Here is a 24824-nt window from a genome sequence, read left to right as displayed (position 1 = left end):
AGTGTGGCTCTTCCACAAAATACCGACTTCTGCGCATGGGCCACGAAGTTTCAATTGCACTGAACATGCGCGCCCGCACGTGGTATTCTGTGGAAGAGCCACACTCAAGGGGCCAAAGAGCCACATGTGGCTCGCGAGCCGCAGTTTGCCAACCACTGTACTAGGCTCAACATGGTTTCTATCAGACTGACAATGATGTAGTAGGCCACTGGAAAAAAAAATATTATGTACTTTTACGCCCATCTATACTTCTCTAATCCTATATCTAATAAAGAGGGAATATGCTAATTGACCCCCACACCATCGCAAAGATGGTGGCGCCCACAGCTAATAAGGAGGGAATATGCTAACTGACTGCCCTGCTCTCAAAAATGGCAGCACCCACAGCCAATAAGGGAATATGCTAATTGACTGCCATGCCCTCAAAGATGGCGGCACTCACAGCCACAAGATGGTGGTGCCCAGTCCCCTCAGCCCCGCTGCTCGCCTGCCTTTGGAGTCCCCCAGTCTCTTCAGCCCCCAGCCTCCCAGGGCCGGCCCGAGGTGCAGGGAAGCCTCGAATGGCGGCTGTCCAGCCGCCCTGGGCCGCCCGAGCCTCAGGTAACCAGGGCCGGCCAAGGCTTGTGCTGCCGGCAGTAGCAGCAGCAGAGATGTGATGGGGGCGTCGCCTTCCCCTGATTGCCGGGTCGCCTCCCGCCCCTGAGGGCTCCCGGAATGTGAGAGGGGGCAGGCTGGGCTGAGGGAACCCCCGCTCTAGTGCATGGATTTTCATTCACTGGGCCTCTAGTGCTTTCATAAAAACTTACATGGCCCTGGCTGGCTTGGCTCAGTGGACAGAGCGTTGGCCTGTGGACTGAAGGTTCCTGGGTTTGATTCCAGTCAAGGGCACATGCCTGGGTTGCAGCTCAGTCCCCAGTAGGGGGCGTGCAGGAGGCAGCCAATCAATGATTCTCTCTCATCATTGGTGCTTCTATTTCTCCCTCTTCCTTCCTCTCTGAAATCAATAAAAAATATATTTTTTAAAAGAAACTTACATGGCAAATTTTGTAGGAAAGAAGAGGTGGTACTGGAAATTTAACAAATAATCAGCATTGTACATTTTGCTGCATAAGCCAGGAATTCTTTGACACACATAAAAAGGACAACTTATGAATATGAAAGAAAACCAGATTTCTGGGCACTTGAGATCTTCAAAAATTTTCTGCAGAAAAAAACTGTTTACTATAGAAGACAAAGTCTTAATTTCATACTACAAACAACAGAGCAAAAAAACACTTTATGGCCTATGTGACCTGACCTGGCTTTGCCTACAGCTTCAACCTCCCCCTGTATCTCTTACTCCCTCATTCATTATGCTTCACTCACATGGCTCTTCTGTTTTTTGAACACAATATACTTTTCCCCAATTCTGAGCCTTTATAAAGTGTTGTTCCCAGTTCTTCAAGTGAGTGCTCAATCTCTAAGTCTCAGTTCACAGGTCATGCGTGCATTGGTGAGGCATCCCCTGGCAATACTCACTAAAGCAGCAACCACTCCCCACCCAATCATTCAGTGTCAAGCACTCTGTTTACTATCTTCAAAGCACTGCTCACAGTATAAAATTATCTATTTTACTTGTTTATCTGTATCCTCTATTAAAGTAATAACAACAATAAAAGCTACCATTTATTAAGCACTTATTTTGTGCCTCTGTTCCTTTGCTTTATATATATAACTAATTTAACTTTCACATCAACCCTATGAAGTATGCACAACAATTATACCTACACTAGAGGCCCGGTAAACGGATTTCTGCACAGGTGGGGTCCCTTGGCCTGGCCTGCGGGGATGAGGCTGAAACTGGCTCTCCAATATCCCCCGAGGGGTCCCGGATTGCAAGAGGGTAGTTCTTTGGTGACGCACCCCGAAATCGGTGTCCCTCCTCTCTAGTTCTTCTGGGTGTGTCACCAGAGAACCGCAATTGCCAAGTCACCGCAGCTCGGCAGCTCCTGCATTGAGCATCTGCCCCTTGGTGGTCAGTGCACATTGTAAGTACCGGTTGAATGGTCGCTTAGGCTTTTATATATATACTAGAGGCCTGGTGCACAAAAATTTGTGCACTCAGGGGGGAGGGGGGTCCCTCAGCCCGGCCCAATCCCTAGGTGCAGCCCCTGGTCAGGCTCAGAGCAGGGCCGATTGTGGAGTTGTGGCGCCGCCCCCTGTCATGCACAGAGCAGGGTGATCGGGAGGTTGTGATGCCACCCTCAGTCACGCTCAAGGTAGGGCCGATTGGGGGGTTGGGGCACCGTCCCCGTCACACTCATGGCAGGGGCGATGGGGAGGTTGCGGCGCCACCCCGTCACGCACAGAGCAGGGCCAATCAGGGGGTTGGGGCACTGCCCCCTGTCACTCACAAAGCAGGGCCCATCAGGGGGGTTGGGGCTCTGTACCCTGTCATGCACAGAGCAGGGCAAATCAGGGGGTTGGGGCGCTGCCCCCTGTCACACACAGAGCAGGGCCCATCAGGGGGTTGGGGCGCCACCCTCTATCACCCACAGAGCAGGGCCGATCAGGGGGTTGGGGCACCGCCACTCTCACACTCAGGGCAGGGCCAATGGGGAGGTTATGGCTCTACCCCGTCACACACAGAGCAGGGCCCGTGGGGGGAGGGGGGGGTTGGGGCGCCACACCCTGTCACACACAGAGCCGCAGGGCGATCAGGGGGTTTGGGAGCTACCCCCTATCAGGCACAGAGCAGGGCTGATCAGGGGGTTGGGGTGCCTTCCCCTGTCACGAACAGAGCAGGGCAGATAGGGAGGTTGTGGCCCCGCCCCCTGTCACACACAGAGCAGCAGGGCCATCAGGGGGTTTGGGTGCTACCCCCTGTCACGCTGATCCCGGTGCCAGGAGGCCTCGCGGCTCCACTGATCCCGGTGCTGGGAGGCATATTACCCTTTTACTATATAGGGTAGAGGCCTGGTGCACGGGTGGGGGCCGGCTGCTTTACCCTGAAGGGTGTCCTGGATCAGGGTGGGGGTCCCCACTGGGGTGCCTGGCCAGCCTGGGTGAGGGGATGATGGCTGTTTGCAGCTGGTCACACATCCTTCAGGGTGGGGGTCCCCACTGGGGTGCCTGGCCAGCCTGAGTGAGGGCATGATGACTGTTTGCAGCTGGTCACACACCCTTCAGGGTGGGGGTCCCCACTGGGGTGTCTGGCCAGTCTGGGTGAGGGGATGATGGCTGTTTGCAGCTGGTCACACATCCTTCAGGGTGGGGGTCCCCACTGGGGTGCCTGGCCAGCCTGGGTGAGGGCATGATGACTGTTTGCAGCTGGTCACACACCCTTCAGGGTGAGGGTCCCCACTGGGGTGCCTGGCCAGTCTGGGTGAGGGGCTGAGGGCTGTTTTCAGGCTGGGGGTGACTGAAGCTTCCAACCGCTCCTTTTTTTCTTTTTTTTATTCTGGGCCAGCTTTAGCTTTGAGGCTTGGCTCCAGCTCTTAGACCTCCGCTGCTGAAAGTAGGTTTCTGGCCTTTGCTTACAATGTTGCGATCCTGCTGGCTGAAGCCCGGCGGACTATAGAGTTGCAGCTCAGAGGCCTGCAGTGGCAGGCGGGGAACGTTGGAGTCCTCCGTCACTGAAGCAAGCAAGCCTCATGTTAGTTTCAAGCTGCCTGGCTGCCGGCCGCCATCTTGGCTGGCAGTTAATTTGCATATCTCGCTGATTAGCCAATGGGAAGGGTAGCGGTCGTACGCCAATTACTATGTTTCTCTTTTATTAGATAGGATATAGGCTAGAGGCCCAGGGTCCCTCGGCCTGGCCTGCGGTGATCGGGCTGAAACCAGCTCTCTAACATCCCCTGAGGGGTCCTGGATTGCAAGAGGGCGGTTCTCAGGTGACACACCCCAAAATCAGGCTCCCTCCTCTCTGGTTCTAGGTGCGTCACTCGAGAATTGCAGCTGCCAAGTCACCATAGTTCGGCAGCTTCTGCATTGAGCGTCTGCACCCTGGTGGTCAGTGCACATCATAGCTACCGGTCGGATGGTCAAACAGTCTGACGGTCGCTTAGGCTTTTATATGTATAGATTACAAATGAGGAATTTCTTATTCATAAAGTATCTCTAGTGCCTATAACAATATCTGGTCCACAGGAGGTATTCAGTCAATATTTGTTGTACAAATGAATGAATATATGAATTTTAGAAATGATCTACTCGATGCTAGAGGTGAGTATATTTTAGGCCCTGCAGAACATTCTCTATAAGCTGTTGATTTCCCAGAAAAAACTATGTCATGGTGATAGATCGAAATCTCTAGTTTTTTTTTAGAAATTAGACAAGTAACAGGTAAGAAACTATAGATGACGGACCGCAAAACATGTACTATTGATATGTGAGCTACTAGTGTCACCATCTTTTCAGAGGTCACATTTGGAAGTGATCCTAAAGCTCACTCTAGTGGGAAGAATGAGACTCAGTGCATTAAGATCATGCAGCTGGTGCCCTAGCTGGTTAGGCTCAGTGGATAGAGCATCGGCCTGCGGACTGAAGGGTCACAGGTTCGATTCCAGTTGGACACATGCCCATGTTGTGGGCTCAACCCCCAGTAGGGGGCATGCAGAAGGCAGCCAATCAATGATTCTCTCTCATCATTGATGTTTCTTTCTCTCTATCTCCCTCCCTCTCTGAATTTAAAAAAAAAAAAAAAAAAAAAAAAAATATATATATATATATATATATATATATATATATATATATATATATATAAAGATCATGCAGCTGGTAACTGACTACAAAAAGTCTCATTTTTTCTTTTCTTTTTTCAGGATGGAAAAATCTACATGACAAGGATCTAAAATTACATAACAATACTCTTAAAATAATACCAAGGCTATGAAGAGTTAATTACTTTTACACAGCAATCATTACAGGAAGAGATTCTGAGTAAATGGCTCCCTGGTAGTCATATATGCTCAACATAAAGTTTCAATACTAATTTAGCATACAAGAGCCATTTGCTGCTTCTTATTTGGGTATTCCAAAGTTAATAACCCTTTAAATGAGCATCAATAAGATTCTAGCATCTCACAAAGACAAGTGAAGGACATCTGAAGAGCAAGATTTCTCCATGGTAATTAACTATAAAACTCCCAATTTTTTTGCCAGAGAACCAAATGTGCTGAAGAAATTCAGTATATCTCAGGAGGCAAAGGAGCTGGGGAGGAATATCTGAAAAATAGAATATATTCTTGAAGGTATCAGGAGGACAAATGAGCTTTGTGAAAAGATAAAGCAATAACTCATCTGTGAAACAGATTTTTTTTTAATTACTGAAAACTGGCAAAGAACTGGATTGACTAAAAGAACAAGCCTATCAACATATTCACCATTTCAGAGGTAGAAAGAAAACACTATCTTTTGGCTTAGCTAGTTTGTGAAATCACATGAACAGGGTAATAAATAACATAGAAAATTATCTTGGGGTTAGTTTAAAGTTGTTGGATTTGGGGGGGCAGGAGAGGTTGAAGGCATTCTTTTAGGTAGTAACATGTAGCATTTCCTATGGAACTATTTCAAGAGGAAAAATGTAAACACCAAGGCTTTTTATTTTAAGACTTATCACTCAAGTCACAATTGAAAAAATCTTGGAAGTTCTATCAATATTTACTTCAAGAGATCTTTTCCTTCTCAATTATGTATTTCGAATAAATCATGTACACAATATTTACTTTACATGGAGAAAGATCAATGGCCTTAGTCTTGCCCTAGAATATTATCCCTTTGGAATCCTTCCTTGTTCTTCACCTCTTACACCTAGGGCTACTATTTTCCATTCTTGCTCTTTCACTATTAATATTTCAGTGAGAACTCCTTGGTTTCTGAAGAATACCCTGTGCTATAAATCAGAAATCTTTGTATATACTGCAAATTCAATAATCTAATAAACTATTTTCATCCTATGTCAAGGATTCTGCATATCAGTCTCCTGAAAAAGATTTTAAAAACCCCATTTTGTACATTTAGTAGCCAATTCCTTCTTCTAAACTAGAAAAACCAGTTTTAAAATAGGGTATTGCTGCCACCTCCAATTCCCCTCCCCCCAGCCCTTTGTAAATACTAGTATAAGAGATATTTCTGGTTAAATCAATGGGATGGGGAGGGCAATACTGGCATGTAACAGGTAGTGCCAGTTATATTAAATGTATACAATGCTCAAGACAGTCCCAAACAATCAAGAATTGTCCCCCCTCTAAATGCCAATGCCTACTGGGTGCTCAGTTAATGCTGAATTATTAAATGCATTAAAAAACTCCATGTTAACTCATCTACTTTTTAAAAAATTAAAAGTACATATTGATTAAATTTGTATAAGAAATTTAAATGCATACTACAGAGTATAAAGTCCAGCAAGAAAATACATCCACGAGAAGCAATGTCAGAACAGTCCAGGTAGTCGATCTATTCAGTACCTTTCTTCTCAATTCACTGAAAGCTCTATTCATTTTTTTAAACAATCTTTTTTGTTGTTGTTATTTTTAAGACTTTATGTTTTTAGAGCAGTTTACGGTTTACAGCAAAATTAACAGAAAGGTAGAAATTTCAACCCCCTACCCCTACACATGTATAGATTCTCACATTAGGGTCAGGATTATTATGAACCTGAGTGGTACCTCTGTACACTACTAGTTTGGGGTTCATTTCTGGTGCCTGTATTATGGACAAACATGTAATGCTTTTACTGTATAAAGGAACAATACTTGAGAGACTGAAATCTAAAACAGTTCAGTTTTAACATTTCTACTTTACTTTCAACACAAGAGTATCACCAATATACATGGTTATTAGAGAAGAAAAAACACCAAAAACTTCCAGACGTACTCTGGAAATCGGATAAAATTTGTGGTTGCCAAACTTGAAATATAATGCAAAATGGGCTAAAGCTCGATTTCACTCAAAATTACACAACCTGACAATGCCAAATATTGTCTTAAAGGCTGCTTTACCGTAACAGACAGGAGAAGAGAGGCAGCACATATCAATAAATAGGAATTATTCCACAGAAGGAGAGATGCACCAGAACAAAGGCAGCTGGAGCCAAGTGAAGGCCTCGACGGGTAAATTCTAGTACATGTCCTGCATGCACAGGGACCTAGTTTCCTTTGCACAAGTGGACTATGCTTCTTTACTGGCATCAGAGGTAGTTTCTGTTAGTCAGTGGAAACCGCTATCATTCCTGCAACCACACACTGGTGAATGGCATTGTGTCAAGTTGCCAGATACTAAGTTAGATGCCTAAGAGGAAAATGTAAAGATATAATCTCTGATCTCTAAGAGGTTATAGTCAATGACATAGATCATTAGTGAATAGATAATTACAACAAAAGGTTATGACTGCCACAATAGAGTATGTAAATGGAATAAGGAGGAAGGATACCCAATCTAGCCAGGAAGATAAGGGTGGGTATCCTGGAAAGCGACGAGTTGCAATTTGAAGCAATAGGATTTAGACAGACAAAGATTAGGGGGCTTTTCTAAGCATAGGGCTTTACCCATGGGAAGTTCCCAAGGTAAGAGAGAATGTACCATATTAGGAGAACTGCAAGTAGTTCCTTGTGGCATTTACAAAGAATGCCCAAAAGTTATTTCTTCTCTAACTACCACCTACAATGGTGATTATTTTGTATTGAAAACAAATAGAATGGCTAACACTGGACTTTTTATTTTTAGATTTCAGTATCCTGGTCATGAAAGTTGAGGCTAGGCTAGGAAGGTAAACAAGGGGTCAAATATGCCATAAGGAGCTTAGCTCGTTCTTACCCTAACGGCCATGGAAAGATTTCAAGAGTGCAAGATTTCAAGAAGAGAAAGATAAACAGATAAACATGCATGAACTTGTTTTTTCAGGCAGGCAAGACAAATGCCATGAAGATGGGTTCAGATTCTGCTGCAGTAATTCTAGAAGGAATGATAGGGGCCTGGGTTAAGTAGCAGAGAAAGGAATGCACTTGAGAGGTGTTAAGAAAATAAGATAGATCACAGTGACTAAACAGATGGAAGGTCTGAGGAAAACACAATGGAATGCTTGTTAACCAAAAGCTTTTTAGAGAACATATTAGCATATGTATCACACTTGATATTTGAATATCCTTTGACCCAATAAGTCCAATTTACTTTTTTATTTTAAATTTTAAAAATATGGTTTTATTGATTTCAGTGAGAGGGAGAGAGAGATAGAAACATCAATGATGAGAGAGAATCATCAATTGGCTGCCTCCTGCACACCCCCCTGGGAATCGTGCCCTCAACATAGGCATGTGCCCTGACCAGGAGTTGAACTATGATCTACTAGTTCATGGGTTGACATTCAAACACTGAGCCACACTGGCTGGACTAAGTCCAATTTATTTTATACAAATACTCATGTGCTAAAAGATGTTTATGGATCTTGAATAAAATATATTATTTGTAAAGCTAAAAACCTGGAAAGCACCAATGCTTTAAAAAAAAAATTAGGGAATAAGCACACCATGGAATTCTATAGATATTTTTTTAAAAATAGACACAGCCACTTGGCCTGGAGGTCAAACCCTCCCTGGAATTAGCTACAACAATCAAGATTTAACTATAAGACTGCGAACAAAGACCACTAGGGGGTGCACCAAGGAAGCATAACACAATGCGGAGACAAAGAAACAGGACAAAATTGTCAATGGAAGAAATAGAGTTCAGAACCACACTTTTAAGGTCTCTCAAGAACTGTTTAGAAGCTGCCGATAAACTTAATGAGATCTACACGAAAACTAATAAGACCCTCGATCTTATATTGGGGAACCAACTAGAAATTAAGCATACACGGACTGAAATAACGAATATTATACAGACGCCTGACAGCAGACCAGAGGAGCGCAAGAATCAAGTCAATGATTTGAAATGCGAGGAAGCAAAAAACATCCAACCGGAAAAGCAAAATGAAAAAAGAATCCAAAAATGCGAGGATAGTGTAAGGAGCCTCTGGGACAGCTTCAAGCGTAACAACATCAGAATTATAGGGGTGCCAGAAGATGAGAGAGAGCAAGATATTGAAAACCTATTTGAAGAAATAATGACAGAAAACTTCCCCCACCTGGTGAAAGAAATGGACTTACAGGTCCAAGAAGCGCGGAGAACCCCAAACAAAAGGAATCCAAAGAGGACCACACCAAGACACATCATAATTAAAATGCCAAGAGCAAAAGACAAAGAGAGAATCTTAAAAGCAGCAAGAGAAAGAAACCCAGTTACCTACAAGGGAATACCCATACGACTGTCAGCTGATTTCTCAACAGAAACTTTGCAGGCCAGAAGAGAGTGGCAAGAAATATTCAAAGTGATGAATAGCAAGAACCTGCAACCAAGATTACTTTATCCAGCAAAGCTATCATTCAGAATTGAAGGTCAGATAAAGAGCTTCACAGATAAGGAAAAGCTAAAGGAGTTCATCACCACCAAACCAGGATTATATGAAATGCTGAAAGGTATCCTTTAAGAAGAGGAAGAGGAAGAAAAAGGTAAAGATACAAATTATGAACAACAAATATGCATCTATCAACAAGTGAATCTAAGAATCAAGTGAATAAATAATCTGAAGAACAGAATGAACTGTTGATTATAATAGAATCAGGGACATAGAAAGGGAATGGACTGACTATTCTTGGGGGGGAAAGGGGTGTGGGAGATGTGGGAAGAGACTGGACAAAAATCGTGCACCTATGGATGAGGACAGTGGGTGGGGAGTGAGGGCGGAGGGTGGGGCGGGAACTGGGAGGAGGGGAGTTATGGGGGGGGGAAAAAGAGGAACAAATGTAATAATCTGAACAATAAAGATTTAATTAAAAAAAAAAAAAAAAAGAAAACTCTCTAATTGTGGTAAAACTCTTAAAATACGCAATTAGAGTTTCCTGAAATGATTATAAACTTGTAAGAAACCCTTGAAATTAAAGTAAATGGATTCGTAAAAAAAAAAAAAAAAAAAAAAAAAATGAAGTAGATCTGTCTGTACCAACAAAAATCTTCAAAATATATTAAGTAAAAAAAGCAAGTGTATGAAGTTATGGGTATTAAAATCTTATTCATGTAAAAAAAAGGTATATATGTTTGTATTTGTGTATGTGAGCGTAAGTAAAGTGGGAATACATATACATATATACCTAAATCCATGACAAGGTTTGGAAAGATACGTTATCATTATAGTAACAGTAGTTACCTCTGGGAAGTAAAGTGGGAGAAGTAGGCAGGACTGTATGTATATATTTATGGAGTACTGGTATCTTTTACCATAAGAATATATTAGTGTATTTTTTAAATCAATAAAATATTGATTATTTTATTAAATATTAAATAATTTATTAAATATTTAGAAGACTCCCAGGCTTTTAGCATAGTCAATTAGGAAGGTACTACAGCCAATCACTGAGAGAACAAGAAAGGTAGATAAAATAAAAAATTATGCCTTTAGTTTAGATTTGATTGGGCAGTACTTGGGGCAATCTAGATAGATCTGCCCTTATAAGGACAGTACAGGAGAGAAAGCTGGGCTGAAGACACAGATTTGACGATCATCAGCACATGATTGACATTTAGTCAAGGTACTAAATTTGATTAGTCAAAGAGAATTGGGGGCGGGGGGCCGGCCACCCTGCCATCGATTGGGGTGGGAGAATCCAATCACTGTCCAGGCTGGCCAGAGGGAGGGGTCACCCCTGGCCCCGCCCCCTGATCAGGCCAGTTCGCTGGCCACAGTGGGCATCATATGACTGGTCGTTCTGGTCGTTCTGAATGCTGGCTTTTTATATAGATAGATAAGATAGATGGGGAGTCACCATGTTAAGCTGACAGTGGATAGACAGGCATAGGAGTTAAAGCTTAGAGCAGTGGTTCTCAACCTTCTGGCCCTTTAAATACAGTTCCTCATATTGTGACCCAACCATAAAATTATTTTTGTTGCTACCTCATAACTGTAATGTTGCTACTGTTATGAATTGTAATGTAAATATCTGATATGCAGGACGGTCTTAGGCGACCCCTGTGAAAGGGTCACTGGACCGCCAAAGGGGTCGTGACCCACAGGTTGAGAACCGCTGGCTTAGAGGAATACAGGGTGTGCTCTCCCTCCTGGGAGCAGGCCAGTAGTGCCTTTCTTCCTTCTCAGGCGTGCATCTTCTAAACCAGTGGTTCTCAATCTTGGCTGCACATTAGAATCACCTGGGAATCTTTTTAAAATCCTGATTTCTGGCCCTCATCCTCTGGAAATTCTGTTTCTTTCTTATGGGTTGGGGCCACAACATTAGTAACAAAGAAACAGAATTTATGGAGGATGAGGCCCAGAAATCAGGATTTTTAAAAAGATTCCCAGGTGCCCTAACAGGTTTGGTACAGTGGATAGAGCGCCGGCCTGCGGACTGAAGGGTCCCAGGTTCGATTCTGGTCAAGGGCATGTACCTTGGTTGCGGGCATATCCCCAGTAGGGGGTGTGCAGGAGGCAGCTGATCGATGTTTCTCTCTCATCGATGTTTCTAGCTCCCTATCCCTCTCCCTTCCTCTCTGTAAAAAATCAATAAAATATATTTTTTAAAAAAAGATTCCCAGGTGATTCTAATGTGCAGCCAAGGTTGAGAACCACTGTTCTAAACTCTAAGGGACCCCATGAGATTTACAACCAGGGAGCAATGGGCAGCAGCAGTTTGTCCCAAGCTAACCCCCTGAACCTGTCTCCAAGACCTCCTTTTCTCTGACTTTCCAGTAAGCCAAAGCAGCCCCACCTGGACTCACTTCTTTCGTATAACATTTCTAGAGAGAAAAATCAGCTCCACCTAGGCTTTCTCCTGTTGCTCCTTCTATCCTAAGCCCTTCCTTATAAATATACTCTCATAAAAAAAAAAAAAAAAAAAAAAAAGGCTTGGAGAAACACCCAGTTCAAACCTCAGATATAAATTGCATGACTACATAATTGTTTTCTTTTTATTTAATTGATTTTAGAGAGAGGAAGGGGGAGCGAGAGGAGAAATATTGATCGGTTGTCTCACGCATGTACCCTGACCTACAACCTGGGTATATGTCCTGATTGGGAAATGAACCAGTGACCCCTCGGTGCATGGAACAACACTCAACCAACTGATCCACACCGGCCAGGACTTCAAAATTGTTTTCTCAAAAACTCACCAGCCATGACTAGGAACAAAGGGTTATCATTAGTCTTAGAGGGTAAAATAAAACTGGGAAAGAGAGCAAGCCAGGTCAGGAAAGCTCTTAAATATTTTCCCCAACATCTTCAATTCTAAAGAGATCTTTTACCTCTATTTGGGGTATTTATCTACAAGAAAAAAACTAGGTATTTTTAAAAACAGTGTCTTGGCTCCAAGTGTAGCTGCTCTGTGATAAGATTATTTTAAGCACATTTTATTTTTGGACTTTGGATGATACTATAAGCAGGGCCATCCTAAATCTGGATAGCAAGTATCAGTTTTATACTTAATCAAGGAAAAAAGAAGTTCGTGTAATTCATTTTATTCAAATGAGTTATTAAAATAATTAAGTATCTATAAGTATTTTGTAAGTACGTGGGGGAGGATTAAAAGATATACTCAAAATTAAATATGGATTTATAGTTTTAAAAATGTAAAATAAAATCCTAAACATATATAAGCTATCGTCGTTTTGGGAAATTTCAAAGGAAAAAGTCATTGCTGTTATAAAGTCATAATGTAATGTTTATATGGTTATAAAGTCATAGCTAAGTAAATTTTACTGCTACTTTTTAAAATATATATATTCTTATTGATTTCAGAAATGAAGGGAGAAGGAGAGAAGTATCAAGGATTAGAGAGAATCGCTGATCGGCTGCCTCCTGCGCGCCCCACATTGGAGATCGAGCCGCAACCTGGGTATGTGCCCTGACTGGGAATCGAACCGTGACCTCCTGGTTCAGTGGTCAGCAAACTCATTAGTCAACAGAGCCAAATATCAACAGTACTTCTTCAAAATAGACTCGCCCAGGCTGAAAACTGACTTCTGCGCATGGGCCATGAAGTTTCAATCGCACTGTATGTGCGTGCCCGCGCGTGGTATTTTGTGGAAGAGCCAAACTCAAGGGGCCAAAGAGTCGCATGTGGCTCGCGAGCCACAGTTTGCCTACCACGGTCCTGGTTCATAGGTTGATGCTCAACCACTGAGCCAAGCCAGCCGGGCCACTGTTACTTTTAACATAAACTAAATGGACAGAGATTTATTATATCAACACTAGTAGCCCTGTGCACGAATCCTTGAGCCAGTAGCTTGCTGCCCTTCCCCCTCCTATAGCTCTCTGCAGCCTGCTTGTACCTCGCTGGCCCACCCTCCTGCTGATTCGTGATCCGGTTGTGATGTGCTTGGTTGTTACACCTCAGGGTGTAATGGCTAATTAGCATATTCCTCTCTTATTATATAGGACAGTTAAAGAAATTCTTCCTGGCAGGATAAATGGAGATGGAAAAAAGTAAAGAAAAATTCTTCACAAAATAATTATCATTGGAAAAAAAAATCATTGAGGTTACCTTGTCTTTTGACTGTCCTTGCCGAGCAATTGCATCATATTTAATTTTTCCTTCAGCATCCACCTGAATGGCCAGTGCATTTGACATTTTTTTCTTTCGTCCCATATCCAGTGGATACTGGGCGACATGGATCTCTGGAAAAGCACCTCCATCTCCAAAATCCTATATATTAAAAAGAAAATTTAACAATTAATAGTAATTTGAGATTCAAGATATATTCACTCAATAAATAGTTATGAAGCTTTTATGCAAAAAGCTTGAGATACAGCAATAAATAGGGTTCTCTAATCTTGTGGACTGTATATTCATTCTACTGAGCAAATACATAAAAGCATAATCTGTGGCTTGTGATAAATGCCTTGAAAGTATTAAAGGGACTGGAAAGAGGGGCTACTTTCGATAGTGTGGCTGTGACTGCCTTTGTGAAGAGGTAACGTGAACTAAAAGCCTGAAAGGTGAGAAATTAGTCATGGGAAGCTCTGAGGGAAGCATCTTCTAGAAAAATCAAATAGCAAGTGTGAAGGTCCTGCTGCAAGAATAAGCTTAGCATGTTTTGGAAACAAGAGTCCAGTGGGGCTGTAGCTTATTGAGGACAGAGGGGGAGACACACAGTTGATAAGGCTGCATGGATAGATAGACAAACACCAAATCATGGAAGGGTTTTGAGACCATGGCAAGGAATCTGGTTTTCATACACGAGGCGGGAAAAAATTAAGTAAAATGTTTAAGCTAAGAAAAAGATTTTTAGTTTTAGCATAATTTTCTTAGTGAGGAATAGGTCAAGCTATAGTTAGGGCAAAATGTAAAGATTTTTTTTTTTGAGAACTGATTTTAATTATATGATATTAATATTCCATATTCCTTGAAAAGCAAATGAAATAAATAGAAGAGAAAAAAACAAAAATGAGTGTAACATATTTCTAATGGTGATTATATACAATTACTTAGAACTAAGACTTCAAAAGTCAAACAAGCTAAGTAAAGTCTGTCAATGAAGTTTAGTGTTACAAAAAAAGATAATCAAATGAACATATGAATATTAATGTAATTTTATTAAAATTAGTAATATTTGCTTAGTACCTTATTATAATTTACAAAATGTAATCCACACATACATTATCCTATTTAATTCTTGTAATTTTTGAATACCTCATATTTTCATATGGGAAAAATTCAAGTTTAGTAAAGTTAAAGAATTTTCCCAAGGTCTCATGGCTAGCATATGCAGGATCTGAACCCTGATCTTCTTGACTCAAAAAAAATTTTTTTTTTGTATTTTCTATTAAATTGATATACCTTCCTTTTAGCTTAAAAAAGAGCAAATTAGTACTATTTCAAAATAAGAAAAACATATCAAAATAAATCATTTAGAGGGGGTTTGATGAAAAATAATTTATGAAAATAATTACTTTTCTAAGACCTACCCCTTCAAGAAATATGCCATTAGATCATGAATATATGATTTCCTAGTTACAATATGCTTAATTGATAAAGACGACATTTTTTAAAGCAAACAACAGAGCTGAGGGAGACATTTTGTTATAAATTATGCAGAAATGGTTAAAAGAGTATCCAAAAAGGTACTACTTGTTCCCAAGCCATCAATCTGTCACAAGCTCCTATTTGCTGGTGTTCTTCAACTATATAAGCACTTCAGAACTGTACGTGTGGCATTATGTGGTCATTAAGCTTGCCAGAAAAATCACAGCTTTTACTTTGAAAACTAGAACAAAATGCTTTCTTCTGCAGAACATTCACTCCCCCTCAAAAAGGTTCATGGTATTTCCAGATTAGCTGGGGTATGATTTTCAAATAAACTGTTCTGTTCTGCCAGGACATATGAAACCTTTAATAATCAAGTTAAGATTTTAAAAATGTAATAGTACCTGAATGTCATAATGCTGAAATGGAAACAAGGATGAGATTTATGTTGCATGTAAAATGATGCCTGCCACCTGTAATCTTTGAGGCCAAATGAAGACTATCTACAATTCCTCAAAAGAGACCTGAAGTCCTCTATTAGATATGCCAGTCACTACCTTTTTATCCCAGAAAAGCCTCCTTGATGATCTTTTTATTTTTTGCTTCTCACAAATTACACTATCAGCAAAAACAAAAACCACAACAAAAATCCTTCAATAACTGTTGTAAGATTGGCCTTCACATTCTAGAATTAACAAGAGCCAGAGGATAGTCGGGAAAAAACCCCCAAACAGGGAATATGTTAGAAGAAGACGTGATCTAGTTGGGTGTTCATCTTCTAGATCAGTGATGGCGAACCTTTTGAGCTCGGTGTGTCAGCATTTTGAAAAACCCTAACTTAACTCTGGTGCCCTGTCACATATAGAAATTTTTTGATATTTGCAACCATAGTAAAACAAAGACTTATATTTTTGATATTTATTTTATATATTTAAATGCCATTTGACAAAGAAAAATCAACCAAAAAAATGAGTTCGTGTGTCACCTCTGACACGCGTGTCATAGGTTCGCCATCACTGTTCTAGACTCTCTAAAGAGTTTTGGTAGGTAGAAGGAATGACAAACATGCGCCAGGCTGAGAATACAGATGGCTTCTTGAAGGGTGCTAAGCAACAAACTTCAATCCAATGACTACTTAGTTCATTCACTATGATCACATATCTTAGGCATATAAAAAAAAAAACCTTCACACTTATACAGTAAAGATCATAACCAGATGATAGGCTATACCAAAGTGATAAAATAACTCAGTGCAAAATAAATGATGTAGGCATTTAAAGATTTTTAATAGGGCAGGTATATTCTTTGGGACGTGCACGTAGGAGGAAAATCTGCAGTAGTCAGAATGAATTTTGGAAGAAGAAAAAGGCTTGATGATACGGAAGAGGTCTTGGGGAGGCAAAATAAATTACACCTCAAATATTTGCTTTTCTTCCTAGTTCAAAAAGGAGTCAAATATGAGAAAGTATGTCCTGGAATTAAGGAAAGGAAAATGTATTGACCTGATTTACAGGAACCTGAGTAATCAGAAGGATAGATGCTGCCAAAGAAGTTTGTTCTTTGAGAAACAGCTAAAGATATAAATAGATGATTACAGACTCTTTCCTCCCCACTTCCTGCCTCCAAATCAACCATCAAATTCTATTACACCTCATAAAAATGTATCTAATATGAATATTAGACATATAGTTCTCAAAATGAAGACAAGAAAAGAGATGAATAGAGGTTAGGATTTACCCAGGGTCATACAATTAGAAAGAAGCACAGTATGATGCTAAACCATTTTTTTTTTTAAAACTTCTTGTCAGTGCTCTTTCCACTACAGGCAGTCCTCCGATTATGTCGAACTTGACGTATTACGTCAGCATCTCCCATTTATTTATAAAAAAAAAGTTCCATCATTTTGACATATGTACGTACATATGTGCTTTATGTTTTTTATTATTTATTTATAAGTAAAGGTCAGGAATTGTTATCATTCTTTTAAAATTTTTTTTTACTGTTTCACTTCATTACTGCTGTGTATGTGCTCCATGTGAGTGACATAGGTGCTTATGTAGGTGGGTTCTGACTTATGGCGAAAATCATGTTATGTCACACCATAGGAATGGATCTCTGATGTAACCCGAGGACCTAATGTATACTCAACTAGAGGCCTGGTGCACAGATTCATGCACTGGTGGGGTCCCCCAGCGTGGCCTGTGCCCTCTCGCAACCCAGGACCCCTCGGGGGATGTCGGACTGCCAGTTTTGGCCCAGTCCCTGCAGGCCAGGCCAAGGGACCCCATCAGTGCACAAATTCGTGCACTGGGCCTCTAGTACACATATAAAATCTTTGGCTAGTTACTTTCGCCCTCCCCCATCCCCTCTCCTCTCTGAGATTAATTAGTCTGTTCCATGTTTCCATGCCTGTGCATTGAACGTCTGTACCCTGGTGGTCAGTGCGCGTCATAGCTACCAGTCGAACGATCAGCTGGTCACTTAGGCTTTTATATATATAGATGAGAAAGAAATCAGAACTAGCAATGCTACTGGTATTTGCTTTGAAGGAATGTTGTCTCTTCAGAGTAATGTTGTATTGTGCATATAGGGAAGAGGATGAAGGGAAAAGTACCAAAACATGTAATCATTCTTTCATTCCCCCACCCCCCTCACTTTCTCATTATTTTTTTATAAGCTATAATCCCTAGATTTATAAAAGGTATATTAGTTTCTTTTATATATATTTAAAGTTTGACATAGGAGAGATATAAACTAGTATAATTATCCAGTGATCACAAAGCAGTGATGATAATAAACAAGAAAAAGGTTCTTCTGAGGGAAGTATATGTCTTCGGAGCTCACAACCAGAATTTCTATCAGACTGACATTCACATGTGGAGATTCTAGGGTTTAAATTTATTTAAAAAATGTATTATAATAAATTTCAGCACAATTTAATATATCCAAACTGAAGGTCCATATTTACCTCTAATAACCGAGGTATCCAGCCTTTCCGATACCCGTATGGGGGAGGTTCTCTTCGGGAGGAGACCAGTGAGGTCTGCCGTGATCTCTGGGATCTTGCCTTTTCTTCAGCCTCAAGCTGGTCCTGAGATAGCTGAGTAGGTGCAGGTAAAAAGCTATAAGCAAAGAAAAAAAAAAAGCAGAATTTTTAAAAATGCTTATAATTAATTTGATTATTGCAATTTGGCCACCAGAGAGTATTTTCCTACAAGATTTTTTCCTTTGAGCAAAATAGCAAACTTTTCATAATCTATGGCAGTATCCAATATCAGTAACTTCGTTATGCCTGGAAAGAAGTAAGTACTCAGATACCTAGAGCAGTGCTGGCGAACGGTTTGAGCTCGGCATGTCAGCATTTTGAAAAACCCTAACTTAACTCTGGTGCCATGTCACATATAGAATTTTTTTGTTATTTGCAACCATAGTCAAACAAAGACTTATATTTTTGATATTTATTTTATATATTTAAATGCCATTTAACGAAGAAAAATCAACCAAAAAAATGAGTTCGCGTGTCATAGGTTCACCGTCACTGACCTAGAGTAAAAACATTTGACTAGAATGCAGGCAAATGGTACCCAGAAATAAAAATTAACAGATATTTCACATACTAGAGACAAACTATTGAGATTTTATGTTTCTACACTTCTTTTCTGGAAACAAGCAAGTAAACATCCTCAATTACCCAGGGACCAACTCTATAATACACAGTTTTCCTAGTGTCTTTACACTTCTTAGTGTTCTTACGCTTCTTATTTTTCATTATTTTACTCTTATGCTTCTTACTTTTAACTATAGTTCTTTTATAGTTATAAAAGAACAAGAATTAGAACTGAATGTAAGAGAATGACAAAAGGAAGAAACACAAGTTGCATATTTAAGTGCGCTTTCCCACGGGTATCTAGTTTAGAATGCAATTTAAAACGTAAGAGGTCATAGACTTAAAGCCTAAAAATGTAATTTGTCATTCTTTATATAAAACAGTCTTTCTACAAAATCAGTAATTGTCAACCTTTTTCATCTTGTGGCATACATAAACTAATTACTAAAATTCTGCAGCACACCAAAAAACCCACACATATATATTTTTTGCTGATCTGACACACATACATACACACACACAAAGGATTGCTATTTTGGGTTGACAGTTGTCATTTTTTTATTTGATAATCTAAGGGAAAAGAGGTCAGTGCCCCTGACTAAATAGTCAGGTATTGGCTGTTTAAAAAATTTGTGCAGCACACCGGTTGCAAATCGCTGTACTAAACCATTCCTAACAACTTTTAAGTATGATGTTATTATAGGATACTCTAAAGTACCACAAAAGGACAGCAATAAATAATATGTTTGATGGAAAAGTTAAAATCTTGTAATTCTTGGATAGTGAGTATATTTGCAGAAGCAGTAGAGCTTATTTATTAAAAAATATTTATTGATCACTTGAGTCCAGGCATTGTGGTAGGCAGGCAATGAGACTATAAACTGAGATATACAGCTTACAGTCTTGCAGGTGAGAGACAATCCAATATTCACACAAGTCCATAATTACAAATTATATTTTACGTGATGAAGGAAAAGTTCAGAGTGCTATGAACTCTGAGCATACATCAGAGGAATCTAATTCAGTGGGGAAGGGGGATGTCAGGTAATGTGATGGCTAAGAGATCAGAGTTCAAATCCCATCTATGCCACTTACTGACCTGAATAAACTACTTACCTCTCTGAACCTCAGTTTTCTCATTTGTAACGGTATATCATAGGGTTGTTATAAATATTAAATGAGAAAATTCGTGAACTTGGCAGTGTCTAAATATCATTCAACCCACGTTCCATAAATATTTGGTTATTAGGAGCTATTCTGATGCTCTTGGTTGTAGTTGCCCCCTATCCGTACTCCCACAAGACACTCCGTGTACCACTACTATAACATCTACCCGACTGTATTACAATCGTCTCTTCATTTACCTTTTCCCCCCTCTAACTAGACTGTAAGCAACTTGAGGACAGGAATAGAGCCTTAGGCTTCTTACATCCCTACCTCTCCTGGCATTGTCTAGCTCACAGCAGGGGCTATTTAAATGTTTTTAGGAGAAAGAAACTCACTCTTCCCTTCACACTAACCATCTTTATGTCACCAGAGCCTTCATGTCTTTCTTAAACCATCTCAGGGATTTGCATTTGCTATTCCCTCTGCCATAAACAGTCTATTTACTTACTAAGAACATTACAGTGCTTTTATAGAGAACGCTTCCCCAGGTCTTTTAGTGCTAGCTCCTTGGCATTCATATCTCTGCTCAATTACTCTTCCCTAGAGCTATTTTATGACCATCTTGTCCAAAACAGCACTCCACCTCAGCCTTTATTTTATTTCTAATATTTACTACTTATTTACTCATATAGAGTCTGTTTTTTCCAGAATGTAAACTCTGAGGACAAGTTTGCCTGACTTATTCAATACTATAAAACCTTCACTTGCAACAGTGCCTGGCACATGGTAGATTTTCAACAAATAACAGAATGGATGAATGAATGAGTCCAAAGTTTTGGGCTTCTACCATAGTTATTTCCAGTAAATCATATATGTTTAATACATAGGAGGGATACAAAGACAGTTACAAAGAAGCCTTCTGTTGGAAGAATTGGTTAATAAAATGATCAAAAAGCCGGCAGCCTGCCAAAACACAGTTTGGACAATCCAGTGAACAGATAAACTGGCCTGGATTAAGGTCAAAACAAATTCTAGCCTATTAGAGGGTTAAGGTCAGAACATATTCTAGCCTTTCAGAGGGTCTTAACCTTGTTGTTCCCAGTAAAGGATGACGTTCTCACAAAGAAGCACACTCCTGGGGTGGGGAGGGGATGGGGGAGCAGAGGTGGTACATAGAAGGATGCATATGCAAGCAGAAAGTTTATTCAGTGATTAGATATTTGGCAATGTCTGGAGACATTTTGTCAGGATTTGAGGTTAGGGTGAAGAGGGGGTAGGGGTGTCACTGGCAGTTAGTGGGTAGAGGCCAAAGATGCCGCTTAACATCCTTATATAATAAAAGGCTAATATGTAAATTGACCGAACGGCAGAACAACCGGTCACTATGATGTGCACTGACCACCAGGGGGCAGACACTCAACAAAAGAGCTGCCCCCTGGTGGTCAGTGAGCAGCTACAGGGGGAGAGCCGCTCAGCCAGAAGCCCTGAGTTGGACATCTCCCAAGGGCTCTCGGACTGCGAGAGGGTGCAGGACAGGCTGAGGGACACCCCCCCCCCACCCAAGTGCACGAATTTTGTGCACCGGGATCTCCAGTCTCAGATAAAAGGACAACTCCATAAAAGAATGACTTATCCAGTCCAAATGTCGATAGAGCCACTGTTGAGACATCTTTGTACCCCTTCCCCTTCACTATAAAAAGCGTATTACATATAATTAGATACATAACCTTAAATGCAAATGATATAATTAGATGCATAACCATAAATGCAAATGATATAATTAGATACATAACCTTAAATACATTTGCATTTAGACAATTAAACCCATATGACTTTAACAATCGCTGGTGACAACAAGGCTGTAACACATCAGTATGTAAATCCCTGCTACTAATCCCTGGTAGATTCCGAAAATAGTAACATTTGTCTGGAAACTTGAGACTACCTCTAAAAATCAAATCAGTTAGAACGAACTCTACAAAACCAGAAACCTATGTAATCCCTAAGACAAGCTATATAAAGACTGCACTCTGCCATTGCAATTTTAAGCACACAATACCCACTTCATCTGGGTTTTTTCCCCCTGCATGTCCTTTTCAAATTTCACCTTTTCCACAAAACCACAAAGCCTTTCCTCATAACTCCACTAATCTCTGTTACAGTGCCTTCCACCTAGAGGGCACTCAATCAAAAGTTAGATGCCCACCACATTCACTACTAAAGGAAACTCCGGTCCACTCAGCTCATTCCATCGAATTCTCTCTGCGTTTAAGGTTAATACTACACAAATAAGCATTCTGGGCTCTTTGTTTCACGTCTGTACGCCTTGTTCACCATCTTTCCTGCTGCCAAAGACTGTCCCATCTCCTTCGGCATACACGCAAGCCCTCGGATGGAGCAAGGCACCAAAAATTAATTCTTAAAAGAATTTCCCGATTCAAACGTTTTTAGGATTCCTAACTGTCACCAGCCAGGAAATACGTATGTGAGGAGAGTGACGTGTGTTTAAGGAGCTCAAGTGGATGTCCCAAAATGCTTTCTTTCCAATACCTACCTCTTCGACCCTCAACTTCCCCTACTGCGTTCGCATGCAAAGTTTTTCTACGTCGACGGGGCAGCAAGGTCGCGGACCCGCAGGAGTTACGTAACTCCTCGGGATCTCCCACTTCAGCTATCTTTTTCTTAAAGGCCGGGGCCACTTGCCATGCCGTTACCAAGGCAACCACGAGCAGCAAAAATCTGAAGTGGTTCCATCTACGGAAGAAACTCCAAGGTCCGAACTGTAGCTAGGCTCTCTGTTCAGTGCCATCCCGACCACTTTTGTTTCTCTTTCCTTTTTTGTTCAGGAATCCTTGTTTCGGGACAGACCGCAGAGAGACCTCAGCTGACAATCGGCCGTCCAACAAGGCAGTCGCCTCCTGCCCGCTTCACTTCCACTGCCCCCCACACCCCCATCGCGCCCACCGAGCCGCGCACTCGAGGGAGCGCCCCCCACCCCCGCCCCCCAATGCTTAAGCGAAAAACAAGTGCGACTCCTCGGCAGCTGAGGCTAGAGAACTATCCACCACGCCGCTGCTTTGGGCCCTAGCGAAGGGGCAAACTGAACCCGGGAAGCCACTCAGGAAAGACCCCAGCTTCGGCGAGGCCTAGTCGCCCCGGTGGCCGGTGGGAGGGCCAGGCCGAAATCTCGGCCCCTGTCGTTCTGCGCCCTGGGCCCGGTCACCGCTAGGAGAGTGTGGACAGAAAAACGAAAAAAGTGGTACTTCCAGACCCTTCCGTATTGACTGAGGACCCGAATTGTGAACCCACCTGGTGAGCGCCATCTTCTTCCGCTTGCTTTCAGCGCCCGCGACAGCACCGCGGGGCGGGCCTTTCCCCAAGACGAGTTAGGAAAAGAACGGAGCGCGTAATACGCAGGCGCGTTAGACGCAAGGTGTTCTGGGATTCGTAGTTCTTGGACTAAGACCACCATTCGGTTCTATTCTATCCAGACCAAGCTGTTATGGGATAAGTGGTTCATTTAAAAGCACAAGCTTCGCCCTAGCCGGCTTGGCTCAGTGGATAGAGCGTCGGCCTGCGGACTGAAGGTTTGATTCCGGCCAAGGGCACATGCCTGGGTTGCAGCTTGGTCCCCAGTGGGGGGTGTGCAGGAGGCGGTTGATCAATGATCATTGATGTTTCTATCTCTCTCTCCTCTCTTTCTCTCTGAAATCAATAAAGAAATACAAAAAAAAAAAAGCACATGCTTCACTCATCTGCTGTAAAAGGCGGCCTTTCAAACTTTTATTCTATTCCCTAGTCATTTCTCTTATAGGGGTCCCAAATATAAGAGTCTTCCTGAAACAGCAATATTAAAGGATGAGGATTTTATTTTATTTTTTAAATATAGTTTTATTGATTTCAGACAGGCAGGGAGAAGGAAAGATAGAAATATCGACGATGAGAGAGAATCATTGATTGACTGGCTTCTGCACACCCCCTACTGGGGATAGAGCCTGCAACCCGGAATTGAACCTGGGAGCTTTCAGTCCATAGGCTGACACTCTATCCACTGAGACAAACCACTGAGACAAACTGGCTAGGATGAAGGGTTTTAAAACAGTAGAAAATCATAAGACTGGCAAATGGAGAGTTCTTGGATGCTGGAAGCCGGTCCATCCTTGCTGCTTGACACAGTTGCTGCAGGGAAGAAACATCTGCACAGCATATGTTTCAAGGGACCTGGCATATATGACATACTGTTCTTAATATGTTTGCTCCCCTTCTTGGCGCTATGTTTTAACCAAGGTCACCTCTCCGAGAAAGGTTGTTTCCCCAGGTAGGGATTTTTCCCTGAATTTAGGGAAGGAATAAAACCCCTTAATTAAGTGCCAGGCAGGTAGTTAATCACTTTAACTACAAACAATCAGGCTTAAGCTACATAATCTTTTTTTTTTAATTAAATCTTTATTGTTCAGATTATTACATTTGTTCCTCTTTTTTCCCCCCCATAACTCCCCTCCTCCCAGTTCCTGCCCCACTCTCCACCCTCACTCCCCACCCACTGTCCTCATCCATAGGTGCACGATATTTGTCCAGTCTCTTCCCGCATCTCCCACACCCCTTCCCCCCCCCCCCAAGAATAGTCAGTCCATTCCCTTTCTATGTCCCTGATTCTATTATGATCACCAGATTATTTATTCACTTGATTCTTAGATTCACTTGTTGATAGATGCATGTTTGTTGTTCATAATTTGTATCTTTACCTTTTTCTTCTTCTTCCTCTTCTTAAAGGATACCTTTCAGCATTTCATATAATCCTGGTTTGGTGGTGATGAACTCCTTTAGCTTTTCCTTATCTGTGAAGCTCTTTATCTGACCTTCAGTTCTGAATGATAGCTTTGCTGGATAAGGTAATCTTGGTTGTAGGTTCTTGGTATTCATCACTTTGAATATTTCTTGCCATTCCCTTCTGGCCTGCAAAGTTTCTGTTGAGAAATCAGCTGACAGTCTTATGGGTATTCCCTTGTAGGTAACTGGGTTTCTTTCTCTTGCTGCTTTTAAGATTCTCTCTTTGTCTTTTGCTCTTGGCATTTTAATGATGA

General features: G+C 41.4%; 1 protein-coding gene across 1 annotated transcript in view; it reads right to left on the bottom strand.

Annotated features, from left to right (window-relative positions):
- The window catches only part of SNW1 (SNW domain containing 1), a 38834-nt gene extending 15717 nt beyond the window's left edge, over positions 1-23117 (bottom strand). The window contains exons 1-3 of the mRNA XM_059689111.1: positions 23050-23117; positions 17995-18148; positions 13545-13706 (exon numbers count right to left, since the gene is read on the bottom strand). Of these exons, the coding sequence (XP_059545094.1) occupies positions 13545-13706; positions 17995-18148; positions 23050-23063 (330 nt within the window). The 5' untranslated portion in view covers positions 23064-23117. The remainder of the gene's footprint in view (positions 1-13544; positions 13707-17994; positions 18149-23049) is intronic.
- Between the last annotated feature and the right edge of the window lie 1707 nt (positions 23118-24824).

This window comes from Myotis daubentonii, chromosome 1 (assembly GCF_963259705.1).
Source record: "Myotis daubentonii chromosome 1, mMyoDau2.1, whole genome shotgun sequence".
NCBI classification, from domain to species: domain Eukaryota; kingdom Metazoa; phylum Chordata; class Mammalia; order Chiroptera; family Vespertilionidae; genus Myotis; species Myotis daubentonii.
The sequence above is the reverse complement of the archived record's forward strand: the minus strand, read 5'-3'. Positions and strand labels throughout refer to the sequence as shown.